This window comes from Pipistrellus hanaki (genome assembly GCF_964339955.1).
Source record: "Pipistrellus hanaki genome assembly, chromosome: 11".
Taxonomy (NCBI): Eukaryota; Metazoa; Chordata; class Mammalia; order Chiroptera; family Vespertilionidae; genus Pipistrellus; species Pipistrellus hanaki.
The window spans coordinates 68,852,038-68,871,836 of record NC_140513.1 but is presented as its reverse complement, the minus strand read 5'-3'; the positions used below and the strand labels follow the sequence as shown (position 1 = coordinate 68,871,836).

General features: G+C 43.3%; 1 protein-coding gene and 1 pseudogene across 3 annotated transcripts in view; both read left to right on the top strand.

The window, feature by feature from the left end:
* Positions 1 to 19,799, top strand: part of TUBGCP5 (tubulin gamma complex component 5) — a 98,380-nt gene that overhangs the window by 49,587 nt on the left and 28,994 nt on the right. For both annotated transcript variants that reach the window (XM_084899009.1, XM_084899010.1), the window contains 6 exons: positions 3,809 to 3,898; positions 4,843 to 4,936; positions 5,411 to 5,657; positions 9,874 to 10,076; positions 13,791 to 13,906; positions 15,118 to 15,386. In XM_084899009.1, the coding sequence (XP_084755135.1) occupies positions 3,809 to 3,898; positions 4,843 to 4,936; positions 5,411 to 5,657; positions 9,874 to 10,076; positions 13,791 to 13,906; positions 15,118 to 15,386 (1,019 nt within the window). The remainder of the gene's footprint in view (positions 1 to 3,808; positions 3,899 to 4,842; positions 4,937 to 5,410; positions 5,658 to 9,873; positions 10,077 to 13,790; positions 13,907 to 15,117; positions 15,387 to 19,799) is intronic.
* LOC311630187 (single-stranded DNA-binding protein, mitochondrial-like) lies at positions 10,124 to 10,859 on the top strand (annotated as a pseudogene). Its single transcript has one exon. The product of its transcript is annotated as a single-stranded DNA-binding protein, mitochondrial-like (transcript).

The window sequence follows — 19,799 nt, the reverse complement described above, 5'->3', positions numbered from 1 at the left end:
GAAAACTGGTGTGGCTCAGTGGATGGAGCGTCGGCCTGTGGACTGAAGGGTCCCAGGTTCGATTCCGGTCAAGGGCATGTACCTTGGTTAGGGGCACATCCCCAATAGGGGGTGTGCAAGAGGCAGCTGATCAATGATTCTCTCTCATCGATGTTTCTAGCTCTCTATCCCTCTCTCTTCCTCTCTGTAAAGAATCAATAAAATATATGTTAAAAAAAAAGACGTGTGTGTGTAGATAGATAATTTTGCTGGTGAGAAATAAATCCATTACACAACTTTTCTAAATTCTTCCTTCAAAAAAGAGTTCACAAAGAGTTTTGTGCTTCTCATGTAGCTGTGCATGAAGAGCTGTGGGTGTGGGCCTTCCTGGATTCTAGGAGCAGCTCACATACCACTAAGAGAGGAAAGAGTTTTTGATAGAGCTTAATTCACCTTGATCATGTGCAGCACCTCCATTCACAAATATCCAGCCCAGGGGAAAACCAAGATGGCAGCCTAGGTAAGCACCTAAACTACTGCCTCGCACAACAATTTTTTTTTTTCTTTTTAAAATACATTTTATTGATTTTTTACAGAGAGGAAGGGAGAGGGATTGAGAGCTAGAAACATCAATGAGAGAGAAACATCGATCAGTTGCCTCCTGCACACCCCCTACTGGGGATGTGCCCGCAACCAGAGTACGTGCCCTTGACCAGAATCAAACCTGGGACCCTTCAGTCCGCAGGCTGACGCTCTATCCACTGAGCCAAACCGGTTTCGGCTTGCACAACAATTTCAAAACAACAAATAAAAGAACGGACATCATCCAAAACCATAGGAAAGCTGGCTGAGTGGGAAATCTACAACTAGAAAGAAGAGAGGCTTACGGATTAGAGGAGCCGCAAAGCACTGCGGTAGGGAGATGTGCGCACAGAGAGGAAGGGCGGCTGAGTGCCAGGCTGGCAGGAGGGGAAAGGAAGCCTCTGGCTGCACTGCACCCCAGTTCTGACTGCACTAAACCCCAGTCCCAGCCGAAACCCTGTGGACCCAAGTGGTGGAATCTGGAATGTAGAGAAAGGCACCTGGAGACTCAGAGACTGGGAGGCTCAGGAAAGCCGGGAGCCGCAGCGGGTAAGGTCTAGAGATGCACACCAGTAAGTGCGCAGAGAGGTCTGACTGGAGGTTGCTGCAGCCTCTCCATATCAGAAGGAGTCGGAAACTCCTGACTGCACTGAACCCCAATTCCAAATGCACTGAGCACTAAAACCCAGTTCAATGCGAGCCCCTGGGGCACCCACACTTACAAGGGGAATCTGGACTGTCAGGCGGAAACTCAGAGGATCCATGGAAGGCAGAGCTCTGAGGCATGCACACAAGTGCAGGGCTGACAGAAAGCCAAGACTATTGGCTCAGCCCTGCAGCTCCATCCCATCCAAGCTGAGTGCAGAGGCTTTTGCAAGTCTGATCCTATAAGACTGTCTCCAAAACAGAAGTATCCTGGTGTAGACACAGCTGATACTCACATTCAGTTGGCCTGGAGGTCAGTTCCTCCCAGTGATACCAACAGCAATCAAAACTTAACTACAACAAGGCTGTACACACAGTCCACAAAGGGGAACACCAAGAGTGTCTACCTCAGGTAACTAGGGAGGCTGACCCATGGGCCCATATAAGATACCAAACACACAAAGCCACCCTACCAACTCAGGGAAGCAGCGAAAATGGGGAGACAAGGAAACAGATCTCAAACAAAAGAAATGGAGAACAAAAGACTGGATATAGAGTTCAAAACCACAATTATACGGTTTTTCAAGAACTTCCTAGAAAAGGCCGATAAATTTTTGAGACCCTCGAGGATATGAAAAAGAAATTAAACCAACTAGAAATTAAACATACATTGACTGACTGAAATAAAAAATAAAATATTATACAGAGACCCAATAGCAGACTAGAGGAACGCAAGATTCAAGTCAATGATTTTGACTATAAAGAGACAAAGGACACTCCTTCAGAGAAGCCAGAAGAGAAGAGAGTCCAGAAAGTTGAAGATAGCGTAAGGAGCCTCTTTTACAACTTCACGCATACCAACATCAGAATTATGGCAGTGCCAGAAGAAGAGAGAGAGCAAGATACTGAAAACCTATTTGAAGAAATAATGACAGAAAACTTTCCCCACCTGATGAAAGAAATAGACTTATTAAGTCCAGGAAATGCACAGAAACCCAAACAAAAGGAATCCAAAGAGGACCACACCAAGAGACATAATTAAAATGCCAAGGGCAAAAGACAAAGAATCTTAAAAGCAGCAAGAGAAAAACAGTTAGTTACCTATAAGGGATCACCCATATGACTATCAGCCGATTTCTCAACAGAAACTATGAAGGCCAGACAACAGTGGCAAGAAATATTCAAAGTGATGAATAGTAAGAATCTACAACCAAGATTACTCTACCCAGCAAAGTTATCATTCAGAATTGAAGGGCAGATAAAGAGCTTCACAGATAAGAAAAAGCTAAAGGAAGCCAAACCATGAAATGCTGAAAGGTATTCTTTAAGAAAAGGAAGAAGAAGAAAAAAGTAAAGATAAAAATTATGATCAATAAATACATATATATCAAGAAGTGAATCTAAAAATCAAGTGAATTAAAAATGAACAGAATAAACTGTTGAATATAATAGAATCAGGGGCAAAGAAAGGGAGTGGATTGATAATTATCAGGGGAAAGTGGCGTGGGGATGCAGGAAGAGACTGGACTAAAATCATACACCTATGGATGAGGACAATGGGAGGGGGAGTAAGGGCTGAGGGTGGGGTGGGAACCGGGTGGAAGGGAGCTATGGGGGGGAAAGAAACAAATGTAATAATCTGAGCAATAAAGATTTATTAAATTAAAAAAATATATATATCCAGCCCAGCTTACCCTGAGGGGGACCCAAGACACTCTCACCACAGGTTTGTGCATCTTCTTGCCATTCACTGAGACAGAAATCCATTCTCTGGCTGAATAAGAAGTTTGGCCAGCCCTGCCTGGTATGGCTCAGTTGGTTGAGCAGCATTCCACATACTGAAACAATGCAGGTTCCAGTTCTGGTCAAGGCACATGTGCCCAGGTTGTGGGCTCAATCTCTAGTCAGTGTGCACGCAGGAGGCAGCCAATTGAAGTCTCTGTCTCTGCTCTATCTCTGTCTCTCTTTCTCTCTCTTACTCCCCCCTTCCTCTCTCTAAGCATGTCCTCAAAATAAATAGGTAGGTAGGTAGATAGGTAGGTAGGTAGATAGATGAATAAATAAATAACCAAATTCAAAAAGAAGAAGCTTGGCTAGGGCTGTGTAACAGACCAGCAGAGAAATGTACTGTCAGCACATAGCCTGAGGCTGACCTCTGCTCCCTCTGATCCCTGGAAGAGGGAAGTCTGAATGCTAATTGTGTGGACCTCGAAGATTTTAAATTGCAACGTCAGGCTGGCTGGTGAAATAAAGTTTAGGCTTTGTTGACCTGTCTTTTGGAAAATAATTATTTTTAAAAACTTGGATGTTAATAAAAGTACCATTGCCATTTTGACCAAAAAAACCCACAAACAATACATACTTTAAATATTTGGTTGAATCAGCAATAAACATAACAATTGGGATTGCTCTGAAAGTGCTTCTTCAAGAGTATTTTAGTTGATTTGTGAAAATTAATATGGAGGGCATTTGCAGCTTGTAATGTGTTTACTTGTTTATTAATCACTGATTAAATTACCACTAAATTGCATATATTCTTTGAGAGGTAATTTTACTAAATGAGAAACTTTTTCATTGACATTTGCTGTTTGCTTTCTAATAGGGACCAGCACTTGTACAGCAGTGACCCGTTGTATGTTCCAGATGACAGAGTTTTTGTTTCTGAGACACAGGTTATTCGGGAAACCCTATGGTGAGTCCTGTTCACCCAGTTAATAGTCTAAAAGACTTTATTAGTGAGAAGCGAAATGTTGCACTTTTGAAGAAAAGTGTTCCAGGTTTTTTCATCCATGACCTAGAAACAGGCCGTTAGATATGAATCCTGAAGAGTCCTCACTGGACACCTGGACTCGGGAAACCCACACTGCATTCTCAGCCATGGAGACGATGGTTTTGATGTATTCTTTTTTATTTTGAATAGCTTACTATCTGATTTAATTAGGATAAGCCATCACTTTTCTAATATCGGAGTTCAAAGCAAGGTTCCTACTTTGCTGCTTACTGCTTTTAACAGGCAGAGGATCAGTGAAAGCTCGCCTGTGCCTCAGGCCTGCACACCAGGAACCTGAGAAATCCGATGGTGTCACACCAACAGATGAAAGCTCAGCAGCAGCACAGTCGCAGGCAGCACAGTCGCTGCAGAGATCTCCAGTTCTCCCTCTGCAGAGGGGGGATGCTGGCCTTCTCAAAGCAGGAAGAGTGTCGGACCTCCTATCCAAAGGCTTGGATAACGGTTTTGAACTTCTCTCTAAGACAGTATTATCTTGAGTGATAAGGTAGTCATATTAAAAGATTGATGTCTTCTGTTTTCCAGTTATCTGACCTCTGCTTCCCCCACCCAATTCTGAGTCTTTCGTTAATTTTTTTTATTATTACTGTAGTGCCGGGCTGGGGAACCGCTGTCTGAAGGCCATATAAGGCCTGAGAAATCATTCTGTCTGGCCCTACCTAGGCATTAAGGGAGAGCTAATTAAATGTTTGACCAAATAGAACAGGCTAATGTTTAAGATGATGATTATGTATGGCTGCAAATGATGTTATAAATATCCAAATGGTCCCTGGCTGAAGGAATGTCCACCACCAGCGGGACTGAATGTTTTTCTACACTAAAATACTTATTTTTTTATTTCATTTCAGGTTACTTTCAGGAGTCAAAAAGCTCTTTATATTTCAGTTGATAGATGGGAAGGTAACTGTGAGAAACAATATAATAGTGACCCATTTGACACATGTAAGTGATTTGTATTTGTTATAGTTACAATTAAATGATAGGATTTATATAGATCATTTTTATATAACTTTAGAACATTTTTCATTATTAAAACTACTAAATATATTTAAGATCTAAAAGACAAATTTAAGTGCATCTTAATAGTGCTTAGAGAATTCTTTAGTATTGTTTATGATATTACATTTAGTTTTAATTTGTGTTTTCTCTTTTTTATTTGTCATTGTGTATTGGGAAAGCTGTATACTGCAATTTTTTGGTTAGTGTTGCATTTATCAGAAATGTGTTTTTAAAAAGTAGAAGCCATAATTCTGTTCTGTAGAAATTAATGCTCACAGTATCCTTTGAATCTAAATATTTACTTTATTAGTTTGTCATAAAAGAAATATTTTACAGTGAGGGGGATATGAATTTGAGTGCTTACAGAGACTGACTTTAATAATTGCAGTTTTTAATTCTCATTTCATCTGACTACAGAGCTGTTTGCGGTCAGTGCTGGAGCAGATAGCAGCATATGGCCAGGTTGTGTTCCAACTCCAGGAGTTCATCGATGAAGTCATGGGGCACAGCTCCGAGCACACGCTTCCTGGGAATGGATCCATCCTTAAGAAGCTGACAGAAGCTCCCTTTCGAACTTACCAGGCTTTCATGTGGGCTCTATACAAATACTTTATTACTTTCAAAGAAGAACTTACAGAAATTGAGAAGTGTATCATCAATAACGGTATTTAAATGTTCTTCCCTTTGACCCACAACATACTTTGAATGCCATTTAAGTTATTAATTGATACAAAGTTTCAAAATTACATGGCAAATAAATAATTGTTATTAGTACATTCATTTTTTTAATTATTTTACATTTATATTTAAGCTGTTCATATATTTAAAAATACAAACAGTAACGAAAAACTGAAAATTTTTCCTCCTGTTCCAATTGTCCAGATGAGTACTCAGTTCCTCTCCCCAGAGGCAGCCAAGTGATCAGTGTCTGGTGCATCCTCCCTGAGAGAACTTAGACACATGCAGTCCATGCCTATTTGTATGTTTATTAACTGCCCCTTCAAATCATTTCTTATTTAAATTTTTAGGGTTGCTAGCTTACGCCAAGCCAGCATGGCTCAGTGGTTGAGCATTGACCTATGAACCAGGAGGTCACAGTTCGATTCCCAGTCAGGGCACATGCCCAGGTTGTGGGCTTGATCCCATTAAGGGAGTGCAGGGGGAAGCCAATGATTCTTTCTCATCATTGATGTTTCTATCTTTCTCCCCCTTCCTTCCTCTCTCTGAAATAAAAAATATATAAATTTAAGAAAAAAGATTGCTACCTTATCTATCCTATGTGATAAAAGGATAATATGTAAATTGACCACACCGCTGCTACACCAACCAGCCACGCCCACCAGCCAATCAGGAGCAAGTGTGCAAATTAACCCAACCAAGATGGCTGCAGCCAAGAAGTGAGCAGGAGGTTTGCGTTTCCCCTGCAATGAAGGAAGCCCAGGCCTCCAGTTAAGGCTACAAAGTTTCAATTGTAGATAAATAAATCCCAGATACCAGGGCCTCTGCTTGGGTCACCGAGGGGTGTGGCTAGCCCACAAACCACTTATAAGCCCATTACCCAGGCCACCCCATGCCCCAAGGGAACCCCCACCCTGATCCAGGACATCCTTGAGGGCAAACCAGTTGGCTCCCACCTGTGAACTCGGCCTCTATCCTATCTAATGAAAGAGTAATATGCACATTGACAATCACTCCAACACACAAGATTGTTTCCCCCATGTGGTCAAAGATCCTGCTCCCATGTGAACACAAGATGGCCAGCAGGGGAGGCAGTTGGGGTGACCAGGCCTCCAGGGGAGGGCAGTTAAGGGCAAATAGGCTGGCAGGGGAGTGGTTAGGAGTGATCAGGCTGGCAGGCAAAAGCAGTTAGGAGCGATCAGGAAAGCAGGCAGGCGAGCATTTGGGAGCCAGCAGTCCTGGTTATGAGAGGGATGTCCGACTGTCGGTTTAGGCCAACCCTTATAAGATCGGCCCTAAACGGGCAGTTGGACATCTCCCTTGAGGGGTCTCAGATCAGAGAGGGTGCAGGCTGGGCTGAGGGACACACACACCCCCTGTGCACGAATTTCATGCACCAGGCCTCGTGTGTGTGTGTGTGTGTGTGTGTGTGTGTGTGTATACCTAAGTGACCGGATACATATAACCATTCAATCAATAGCTATAATGCACACTGACCACCAGAAAGCAGACTTTCAATGCAGAAGCTGCCGAGCTACAGTGACTTGGCAGCTGCAGTTCTCAGATGACGCACTCAGAACCAGAGAGGAGAGAGGCCGATTCCAGGGTGAATCACCCGAGAACTGCCCTCTCACAATCCAGGACCCCTTGTGGGATGTTTGAGAGCTGGTTTAGGCCGGAGAGACCCCACCTGTCCATGAATCCATGCACTGAACTTCTAGTAAGTATATAAAAAGCCTCCTCATTTTTATTTTTAATTTTTTTTTTAATATATTGATTTGAGAGAGAGGGAGGGAAAGGGAAAGAGAGAGAGAAACATTAATTTGCTGTTCAGCCATCCATGCATTTGTTAGTTGCTTCTTGTATATGCCCTGACTAGAGATTGAACTGTAATGTTGGTGTATCAGGACAATGCTCTAACCAACTGAGCTACTAGCCAAGGCCACTTTTGGTAGGCATTTAGGTTGTTTCTGATCTTTTGCTATTGCCAACTGCTGCAGTGATAACCTCTTACGCATAATTCACAGTGCATGTGTGCAGCAAGTTATCTATGCATTGCACATGTGCAGCATAAATTCTTAATGTATTGCAGACGGATCATGGGAATTCTCGTGTTTTCATATTACCCAGTGTTTTACAAAGTATCATACTTGAAAAAGATATTAGCTTGTAAGAACATGTTATCAATAACTTCAAAATGCAATGGATATTTAATTTTTTAAAGCTTGCCTTTAACATTTATGTACAATAAAACTAGAGGCCCAGTGCATGAAACTCATGCACAGGGGGATGTTCCCTCAGCCCGGCCTGCATCCTCCAATTCATTACCCCTTGGGGTATGTCCAACTGCCTCTTGCAATCTGGGACCTCTGACTCCTAACTTCTTGCCTGCCTGATCACCCCTAACCACCTCTGCCTGTGTGACTGATCCCCCTACCGGCCTGATCACCCCTAACTGCTCTCCTGCTGACCTGATCACCCCTAACCACCTCTGCCTCGCCCTGCACCCGGGACCCATGCTTCTCTCCTTCTGGCTGGCTGCAGGCACCCGGGACCCAGGCCTGCTTCACCCAGCCCAGGCCACAGCTGCAGGTGCCCAAGGCCACGGGATGGGCTGCTTGTTCCCCTCCCAGGATTCCTCTCTCAGGAGCTCATTAGTGTCTGGGTAGTCCCCATTCTGCTCTGCCCAGCTCATTTGTGCGTGGCTGGTCCCTAATCCTCTCTCCCCATTGTTAAGTGTCTGAGCAGTTCAAGCACGAGGGCATGAAGGTATGATGACCATTTGCATATTAGCTCTTTATTATATAGGATGTTTTTTGTACTCTTCAGTAGAAACTTATCTGGCCACTAGGTAAAGTTAGCAATAAAATTACTGGTCTACAATGTGTAAGAGTGGAAGTGCTGGGCCAAGGAGGAGTGATGGCATGTGTAATTTTGATAGATTCTGCCACATTGTTCGATAGGTACAGACTTCATTCTTGCAGGCAGTGTATATGAATACCCGTTGCCAATGGTGTGTTCTCAAACTTTTACCCACCAATGTGACAGGTGTGAAATGGTGATCTAACCCAGTGTTGGTTTCCTCCTCAATTTTACTTACTACTACTGACAAAGTAATGCTGAATCCTGTGTTCCCATCACCCCACATCCCCAATGGGTTACATAGCTACATCTGTTACCAAACTAGGAAATTGACATGGCATATTGATTAACTAGTCTACAGACCTGATGTGGGTTTCACCAGTTTTGCAGGTACTTGCTGTTTTGTTGGGAGGGGCAGAGGACAAGTAATACCTGTATGCAGATAGGTGGCATTTTGTCACGTGCAGATTCACGAAATCACCTCCATGTTGGGGACTCAGTTGTGCCATTCCCCAAAGGAACTTGCTCTTGCTCCCCCTTTGTAGTCAGTCAGTCCCCCTCCCCTCATTGAAATAGTAGCCCATTGTAGTCTGGGATTTTTTCTCCCACCATGTAGTTTTTGTGGGTTTATTTTTTTAAAATATATTTTATTGATTTTTTACAGAAAGGAAGAGAGAGGGATAGAGAGTTAGATGAGAGCTGAAACCGGTTTGGCTCAGCGGTAGAGCATCGGTCTGCGGACTGAAAGGTCCCAGGTTCGATTCCGGTCAAGGGCATGTATGTTGGTTGCGACCAGTCAGCTGGTCAATGTTTCTCTCTCATCGACGTTTCTAGCTCTCTATCTCTCTCCCTTCCTCTCTGTAAAAAAAAAATCAATATAATATATTTAAAAAAAAAAAAAAGAAACATCGATGAGAGAGAATCATCGATAAGCTGCCTATTGCACACTCCCTACTGGGGATGTGCCCGCAACCAAAGTACATGCCCTTGACTGGAATCGAACCCGGGACCCTTTAGTCCATAGACTGACTATCCACTGAGCCAAACCGGTTTCGGCCCACCATGTAGTTTTAATTTGCATTATTTTATTACAAGTGAGATTGAGTATCTTTCTATATGTTTAAGAATCACTTGTGTTTCTTTTTCTGTCAGTTCCTTCATACATTATTTTCCTGCTTTTTCTTTCCCTTTAGGAAGTACTTTCTTTAGGAATATGAATCCTTTGTGATATAAGATGAAAACCCAGCATCCTCTGTTGGCTCTGCCATACCCTAAGTGGCTGAACACATTTGAAAGCATATTTTTCCTGGCTAATGAGTTTGATTTCTTGATATTTGCAGATACGACAATAACTCTTGCCATAGTAGTGGACAAGTTGTCGCCTCGACTGGCTCAGCTGAAGGTTCTGCACAAAGTCTTTAGCACTGGGATAGCAGAAGTCCCACCAGACACTCGGAATGTTGTGCGGGCATCTCACCTGCTTAACACCCTGTACAAGGCCATTCTTGAATATGACGATGTTGGAGAAGCCTCTGAGCAAACCGTAAGTGGGCCCTCATCTAGTCTAAAGTGTGTGGCTCCATTCTGCCCAGCTAAAGGAGTGGTGCACAGCTGTTGTAGCTTTTGTAAAAACAGTGCTTAAGTCAGGCTATGCCAGACACTGCAGGGTTTTAAATGAGGATCTAAATTATAACTGCATGATCATCAAAAGGGTGAGGAAAGGACAAAGCAAAACATAAAGCAAGATGTGGGAAGTGTCCTCTGGGCTTGGAGCTAATATGGCTGAAGCGTCCGGAAAGGACTAAAGATCAGATTGTAGAAAAAGTAGAAGCAATGTTTCGAATACCTGTATTGCAGGTGTTTCATAAACTTGTAAGACATGAGTCTGAAGTAGCAAGCAGCTTGGTTATGGAAAGATCTCTGAATCGTGTGCAGTTATTGGGTCGAGTTGGTCAGGATCTTATCATGAGACAAGTGGAAGGGAAAAACCCAGTCACAAATGAGATGTGGAAATCAGGAGACAGTGAAACATACCAAATGGATGACGTCAGTCAAAAGACAACATGGCACAGGATTTCAGTATTCTGACCAGGCCTCAGAGATGTGGCATATCAGTATGTGAAAAAGGAAAATAGACTATGGTGAGTATATGGATAAAAATAATGTGAGGCGACAAGCAACAATAATCATTGCTGATAACATTATATTTCTGAGTGACCAGACAAAAGAGAAGGCATAGAGCAGACCATTCTTCTTTGGCCAGTGTTTGGTATAGTCTCATTTCCAAATCATGTATAGTCTTTATAGTTTCTAAGGACAAAAATTAAAATATTCTTTTATATAAAATGATTTAAAAAAAAAAAAAAGCAAGATGTGAAAAATACCTAGCTGACTTACATCAGTATTTGCAACAGCCCTTTCTTTTTTCGTCTTTATTGTTGAAAGTATTACATGTCCTTTTTTCCCCTCATTGACCTCCTCCAGCCCACCTCTGTTCCCCACCCCAGGCCTTCACCAATCTATTGTCTGTCCATGGGCCATGCGTATATGCATACACCGTCCTTGGTTGGTATGCAAAATCCTCTACACACAACTTGGGTGGGGCAGGGTCTCAGGGAATTAACAGAGCAGAGCAAGCAGCTATGACTGATCCTTGGCCCTGTCCTAAGAGGCCCCCCGGGTTTCAGTGTCCCTCAGTAATTGCTGCAAGCACCTCTGAGAGAAAGCCGCCCTCGAGTTCCACCCAATGCCAGACAGTCCAGTTTCTCCCCATATGAGTTTGGGACCCCAGAGTTTAGAGCAGTTGGGAGCTTGTGTCTCCCTCCCAATTGAGAAAGATAGCTGCCTGCGTACTCGCATGCATCTCCGTACCTCTGCATTTTATTTCTGCAGCTCTTCTAAGTCTCAGTGAGCTTTTCTCTTTCCTTCTAGTTGTAGAATTTCCACTCAGCCAGCCTTCCAGTGGTTCTGGATGATGTCTTTTGTCTTTTAGTTGTAGTTTTGAAGTGGCTGTGCAAGGCACCAATTTCAGGTGTTTACCTATGCCGCCATCTTGGTTTCTCCCAGATAAGTTTCTTAATATATTTTATTGGTTTTTTAGAGAGGGATAGACAGTTAGAAACATCTATGAGAGAGAAACATGGATTAGCTGCCTCTTGCACACTCCCTTCTGGAGATGTGCCTGCAACCAAGGTACATGCCCTTGACCAGAATTGAACCTGGGACCCTTGAGTCTGCAGGCGGAAGCTTTATCCACTGAACCAAACCAGTTAGGGCCCAGATAAGTTTCTTATCTCCATTTCAATTATCTTTTCTTCTGTAGAATTCTCTTATTCTTTCATTTGGAGGTTGTTTTTCAGACTCCCTATTAGGGCTGCCTGTTTAGGTTTGTTACTATGTATGAGGTATATCTGCTATGCCTCTCAGTCTCTTGTGCAGGACAGTGTCAGATGCTATTTCTGACTAGTTAGATCAGACAAAGATGCAAAGCCTCCAGAGACTCTTCTCTGCTTGCAGACTAATTGGGTTCAGTCTTGAGTAGCCCTCAGTCAGTCATCCAGAGGTGGGACGAGAGGTTTCTCAACAAGGTGGGGCAATTGCTTCTGCCTGGAGGCTTATTGTTATTCTCAGTCTCATGATGGACCTCGGAAACTCCACACATGGGGCATGGTGTTTTCCAATAGCAAAACTATTGAATAGCAAAGGTTTGCTGGGAACGATGACCTCCACAGCATGAGGGGATGACTCAGCACAGGAAGCCTGGGTGTCTGCCTTCCAAGCTCTAACCCCTAAGCCCCCAACCCTGGCTTCTGCTCACAAAGCTCTAATCCACTCTGTCCTCCCTGTGCTGGAGCGCAAGGTGAGTGGCTGCACATGGAATTTTGTGTGCTGGCCCTTTAAGAGGGTGCCTGCATTTCCAGCCATATCTCCCTAATAGATAGCAACCCCTCTCCTTTTCACAGTTGGATGTTATGTGGGCACCTTTCTTAGTTCCGGTGCTCTCTGCTGGGGCCCAGCTTGAGGTAAACCCAGAGTTCTCAGTGGCAACCCCCCCACAGCTGAGATATCTCTCCAGACCTTCAGCTGTTCTCTGTGGGAGCCTGGCGAGGCCTTTTGCCCCTTGGCCCTTCCTGCCAGTCTCTGTGTGGTCTCCACTTTCTATCCTTGGTTATCAGGGTCCTCTCCAGCTGCTCTTCAATTGATTATTCAGGGTGATTTCTTTTTTTTACTGTAGTTGTAATTCCAGTATGGTCCTAGGAGCATATCAGTGTAGCACCCATTTAACTCTGCCACCATTTTTTATCTTGCATAATCCTTTCTAAATAAAATTGCAACCCAGCTCACATGGCTCAATGGGTGAATGTCGATCTATAAACCCGGAGCACTTATTTCAGTTCCTGAGCAGAGTACCTGCCTGTGTTCTGGGCTCCATCCCCAGTCAGGAGCATGCAAGAGATAGCCAGTGAATAGCTCTTTCTCATCATTGATGTTTCTGTTTCTCTCTTCCTCTTCCTTCCTTTCTGAAGTTATACTTTTTTTTAAAATATTTTTTCAGAAATGCAAATCTATAATATCAGGCACCTAGAACAGTCAGATTCTTAGAAACAGAAAGTAGGATGGTAGTACATATTTTAGGTATATTTCCTAGTTTGTTGGTATACCGTTTTCTCAACATATTTGTGCTGCAGTTTAATGCAAAGGTAATTTATTTATTTCTGCTATGCAATTTTTTGTATAGTAAAATGAAATCTTTCCTCTTTTATATATCCATGTGTGTGTTTTAATTTATTTCAGAGCGTAAGGGAAAGGGAAGAGAGATAGAAACATCAATGATGAGAGAGGATCATCGATTGGCTGCCTCCTGGACGTCCCCTATTGCAGACCAAGCCCTCACCTGGGCATGTGCCCTTGACTGGAATCGAACATGGGACCCTTCAGTCCACAAACCGATGCTTTCCACCGAGCCAAACCAGCTAGGGCACTTCTCCTTCTTAATGGGCATCTTTCTAATTGCCCTATTTAGGTAGGGGAACTGTATCCCTATGGTCCCTGGTAGCCATCACTCCAGAGGGTCCTGGTATGGACTGGAGATATATGCTCATCTCACATGTAGATGAGTTTTTTGTCATATGTTTCTAGTTTTTAATTTTTTATTTCAAAAAATAGAAATTTGGTGATTTTAAAAACAGTGTTTTAGAAATGTTTGCAACTCATTTCATGCCGAGGTGAGTGTGGGCTGTGCACGCTGTCTCCACAGGTCTCACTGCTCTTCTCTCTCTGGGTGGAAACGGTGAGACCGTACCTGCAGATTGTGGACGAGTGGATTGTGCACGGCCACCTATGCGACTGCGCCCGGGAATTCATCATCCAGAGGTGACTGCAGCTATCGCAGGGTCAGCCCCAGCCCCAAAATGTATTTTTCCAAGTTTATATCAGTTCACAGCTTTTCTTTGCAAATCACATTTTTTGAGTAATAGTGTGTTCATGAAGGGCTGGTCTGGTAAATGCACACTAGTTTTCATAAAATGAGTTCAGCTAACAACCAGTAGGCTTCAATCATTCCAATAGAAGTCATCAGTAAGAAAAGTATGACAATATTACAGAATTGGCCTCTAATATATTTATTTCTCCAAATTAGCTACCCTTCAATTAATTGGTTTTTCTAAATAGAATCTGCCAGGTGGAACCGTCCTCATCTCAACTCTGAAGTTGTGCACTGTGCTTAGGTTTGATTGACAGCTGTCCATTTCCCTGGGCAGGAAGGGCAACTGTGATTCCTCCGAGCTCTGGAATAGTGGCCTGTTTCCAGTGCCAAGATAAAGGAGCCAACCTTCCTCATGTCCCTTCTGTCCTGTTTCATCTTTCTTACTTGACAATTTTTGTTAAAATGCGACTGTTAAATGATGATGAGTATCTATCATTTCATTATTAAAAGCCATCCAGCCATAGCCGGTTTGGCTTAGTGGATAGAGCATTGGCCTGTGGACTAAAGAGTCCCGGGTTTGATTCCAGTTAAGGGCCCGTACCTCCACTGCAGGCTTCCAGCTTTAGTCTGAGGGCCTGCAGGAGGCAACCATTGATGTGTGTCTCTCTCATCAGTGTATCTCTGTCTCTCCCCCATCAATGTTTCTTTCTCTCTCTTCCCCTCTCCCTTCAATTTTCTCTAAAAATCAATAGAAAATATAATAAATCCTTGGGTGAGTATTTAAAAAATTTTTTTTAAAGCTCAGTTAAGAATCTATGTGGGGGAAAAAGATGTGGAATCTGAAGATTACTCTCACAGGAGATTAACAAATTCATTATATAATAGTTTGTTTAGTTCTAATTCAGGAAACTTTCTACTTAGTTATATTTTACCTCTGCCATTCAGTGTATTTATCCACTTTTCCATATTAAACTGAAGTCAGGTAAAATATCCCCTGTTATTCATGGACATTACTTCATTTTAGCTATAATTGCTATTACTATGTTTTAGAATGTCTGAATGATATTACTAAGCTAGAACAGATATACTGTTTTTTTTGTGTGTGTTTTTTTTTGGGGGGGGGGGGAATTAACATTTAAATTATTTTGAATCTCTATAGAAACAAAAATGTTCCAGTAAATCACAGAGACTTTTGGTATGCAACGTACACACTATACAGTATATCAGAAAGGACAGAAAATGAAGAAAAGATGAGTGATAATGCCAGTGCAAGTTCTGGCAGTGACCAAGGGCCCTCCAGCCGACAGCACACCATGGTGTCCTTCCTCAGACCCGTCCTGAAGCAGATCATCATGGCTGGCAAGTCCATGCAGCTGCTCAAACACCTGCAGGTTGGGGACAGCACCATGTCCCAGGCCACGGCCAGAGGTGGGGCCCTTTCCTTGTGCCTCTCTTGCAACATTGGGGTGGTTGTTTTCTTGATTCTTGTCATCCGAGATACATAATGGTGTAGTTTGAAAATCATCAAAGATTTCTAGTTACGTGGAAATTTTCACCATGATCAAGTGAATAGATTATGCTACTCCTGATTGAAAAAAGTTTGTCCTCATTGGGAATTGTTTTATTGTTTTTAAATCTTTATTCTTGAGATAATTATAGACGTCCCTGTTTTTACCCCATTGCCCCACTCCACCCAGTTCCCACCCTACCCCAGGCCTTCACCACACTACTGTCTGTGTCCGTAGGTAAGATCTTTGATTAATCTCTTGCCACACCTCCATTCCCTCTGAGATTTGTCAGTCTGTTTCATGCTTGCTTCCCTACCTGTGATTTTTTTTATTCCCTAATTTATTTTGTTCCTTAGATTTCTTGTTCATTTATTTTGATTTTTAGATTCAATTGTTGATAGATATGTATTTGTTGCCATTTTATTGTTCATATTTTTAATCTCTTCCTATTCTTTCTTCTCCTCTTCCTCTTCTTTTTTTGTTTTTAATATATTTTTATTGCTTTCAGAGAGGAAGGGAGAGGAATAGAGAGATAGAGACATCAATAATGAGAGAATCATTGATCAGCTGCCTCCTGCACCCCTCCCCCCCAACACACACACATACACACACACACACACACACACACACACAAACACTGGGGATCAAGCCCACAACCCAGGCATATACCCTGACCAGGAATCAACCGTGACCTTCTAGTTCATACCTCAACACTCAACCACTGAGCCATGTCTGCTGGGCTTATTCTTTCTCTCTTAAAGAATATTTTTGGAAGGAACCAAGATGGCAGCACAGGTAAATGGCTGTACTTGCTGCCTCCCACAACCACATAAAAATTACAACTAAAATACAGAACAGCTATCATCCAGAACCATGCCTCTACAACTATAGAGGTAAAGAAGAAAGCATACTGAGACTGGTAGGAGTTGCAGAGGCATGCAACAGGCTGGTTCAGAACCCAGGTGTACTGCTTTTTTTTGTGTGTGTGTGTGTGTGTGTGTACTCACGCACTTGCATGCGCCATTCTTTTAATCAGAAGGGAGATCGCCTCTGTAGAGGCTGCTTGGAGGAGTGAGGGGTCCCAGCCCCACACCAACCCCCAGCCCAGGGTTCCAGAGATGGGGAAAGAAGTCCCTACAGGCAATGAGAACTACGGACTGTAAAAACCAGTGTGGATAGGTGCTAACTGACACACAGGCTGCTGGAAACCCAGCTGCTCCTCTTAAAAGGCCAGCACCGTGAACTGGATTTACAAGCTCCCACTTTCTCTGAGCTCCAGTGCCGGGAGAAGCTCTGGGGGACCAAGACAGATACGGGGAGAAACTGGACTGTCTGGTATTGGGGTAGGACTCAGCGGTGGCTTTCTTCCAGATGGAGGTGCTCACAGTGTTCACTGTTCCCAAGCTGGGACCTCCCTGGTTGTAGGGCTGACTGGCAGCCATTTCCTGTTTGCTCCACCCTGGAGGTTCCCAAAACTCCTTCCCCACCCAATTTACCACCCCACCCAGGCTGTGCACAGTGGCTTTTGCATATGAATGGCCTGTCTTTTCTCAGCCTAAAACCTGACAAAAAGCTGCACCTGGGTCAGGGAGTCCCAAACCTATCAATAAAAGGCTTAAGGCCCACACCAGCACCAGCCTGCCTTGCTTCACAACTGGGCCTTGCATGGACACTTCCAAACCTGATACAAAGAAGAAGAATCTACAGGTCTCTCTGTAGCTTCTGCCAGGTGGTCCCAGGCAGTGGCTGACTTTGCACCTCCTTGGAGATTCAAGAGCCAGTATACCCAGTGGTCAGTGAGCGACCATACCAGATTACAGCTCTTCACATCCATAAGTGACACACTCAAGGGGAAGACTCAGTGAGCACCAAAACCCCACTGAAGCAAGTCCTGCCCCATAAGGGTGTCTTACACAGCAGTTTTCTCACTGTAGTTGCAGCTAGTCCCCTCAGCCAATTGGCCTGGAGGTCAATTCCTCTCAGTGACACCAACAGCAATCAAGGCTCAACTACTAGACTGTACACACAACCCACAAAGGAGTGCACCAAGAGAGTCCACCTCAGTTGACTGGGGAGGCTGAGCCACTGGACCCTATAGTATATCTATTACACAAAGCTACTCTATTAACTCAAGGAGACTTAGCAGCTCTATCCAATACATAGAAACAAACACAGGGGCCAAAACCAATTTGGCTTAGTGGATAGAGCGTCAGTCTGCGGACTGAAAGGTCCCAGGTTAGATTTCGGTCAAGGGCATGTACCTTGGTAACGGGCACATCCCCAGTAGGGGGTGTGCAAGAGGCAGCTGATCGATGATTCTCTCTCATCGATGTTTCTAACTCTCTATCCCTCTCTTTTCCTCTCTAAAAATTCAGTAAAATTTTTTTTTTTAAAGAAACACAGGGAAGCAATCAAAATTCGACGACAAAGAAACATGTCACAAATTAAAGAAATGGAAGAAAGCAAACTACTGGATATAGAATTCAAAACCATAGTTATAAGTTTACTCAAGAATCTTCTAGAAACCTCCAAGGAACTTAAGGAGACCTTCAAGGATCTTAGTGAGAATGCCCACAAAAAAATAAAAGGAAAAGGACCAGTAAGAAATTAAGCATACACTGACTAAAATAAAAAATAACACAGGAATTCAACAGTAGATTAGAGGATCCTGAGAGTCAAGTTGATGATTTGAACTATGAGTAAGCAAAAAACACCCAACCAAAAGATCAAAAAGAAAAAAGAATCCCAAAATATGAAGATAGTGTAAGTAGGCTCTGGGACAACTTTAAGCATACCAACATCAGAATTATGGGGGTGCCAGAAGAAGAGAGAGAGCAAGATACTGAAAACCTATTTGAAGAAATAATGACAAAAAATTTCCCCCACCTGGTGAAAGAAATAGACTTACAAGTCCAGGAAGCACAAAGTACCCCAAACAAGAGGAATTCATAGAAGACTACACTTGTTATAGTTACGTCTTGATTATTGTTGGTATCACTGGGAAGAATTGACCTCCAGGCCAATTGGTTGTGAGAATCACCTGTGTCTACACCGGGAGAACTTCTGTGATGGAGACAGCCTTATGGCACCAGACTTGCAAAATTGCAAAAGCCTCTGTGCTCAGCTTGGATGGGGCGGAGCCTCGGGGCTGAGCAGATAGTCTTGGCCTAGCAGCATCCCTGCCCTATGAGGCCCCTGGGTCTTAGTGTCCCTTGGTAATTACTGCAAGCACCTCTAATTTGCCCTCAAGTTTCTGCCCTCAAGTTTCACCCACTGCCAGACGGTCCAGTTTCTCCCTCAATGAATTTGGATTCCCAGATTCTCTCCTGGAAATGGAATTCAACACAGTGGAAAGTTTCTGTTTCTCACCCACTAGAGAAAGCCAGCAGCATACTCAGCAGTCAGCCCTCTCTGCATATACTCAAGCACGTGCCTCCAGACCTCTGCCTTTTGCGACTCCCCTGTAAGCCTGGGTCCCCCGCGTCTTGCCTGGAACTGGGGTTCAGTGCAGTCGGAACTGGGGTTCAGCGCTGTCTCCTTTCCACTGGAGAAAGCCAGCCAGGTACTCAGCCACCCACACATGTGTCTCTGTACCTCAGCCTTTTGCAGCTCCTCTGATTCTCCATGTGCTTTCCTCTTTCCTTCTAGTTTTAGAATTTACACTCAGCCAGCTTTCCTGTGGTTCTGGATGATGTTTGTTTTGTCTTTTAGTTGTAGTTTTGAAATTGATGTGCGAGGCAGCAGTTTAGGTGTTTATGCTGCCATCTTGGTTTCTCCTTTTGACCCTCAATTCTAAATGAGAGTTTTGCTGGGTAGAGTAATCTTGGTTGTTGGTCCTTACTGTTCATCACTTTGAATATCTCTTGCCACTCTCTCTGGTCTGCAAAGTTTCTGTTGAGAAATCAGCTGACAGTATTATGGGAGTTCCCTTGTAGGAAACTAACTGAATTTCTCTTTCAGTTTTTAAGATTTTTCTCTGTCTTTAACCCTTGGCATTCTAATTATGATGTGTTTTGGTGTAGCCCTCTTTGGGTTCCTCTTGTTTGGGACTCTGCTTCCTGGACTTTTTTTCCCAAAAAAGGGGAATTTTTTTTTTTGCCATTTCTTCAAATAGGTTTTCAATATCTTGCTCTGTCTCATCTTCTTCTGGCACCCCCTTATGTGAATGTTGGTAGGCTTGAAGTTGTCCCCCGGGCTCTTTAACACTATCTTCATATTTTTGGATTCTTTTTTCTTTTTGCTCTTTAGATTGGGAGTTTTTGCTTCCACATATTCCAAATCATTTATTTAATTCTTGGAATCTTCTACTCTGCGGTTGAATCCATGTAAGTTA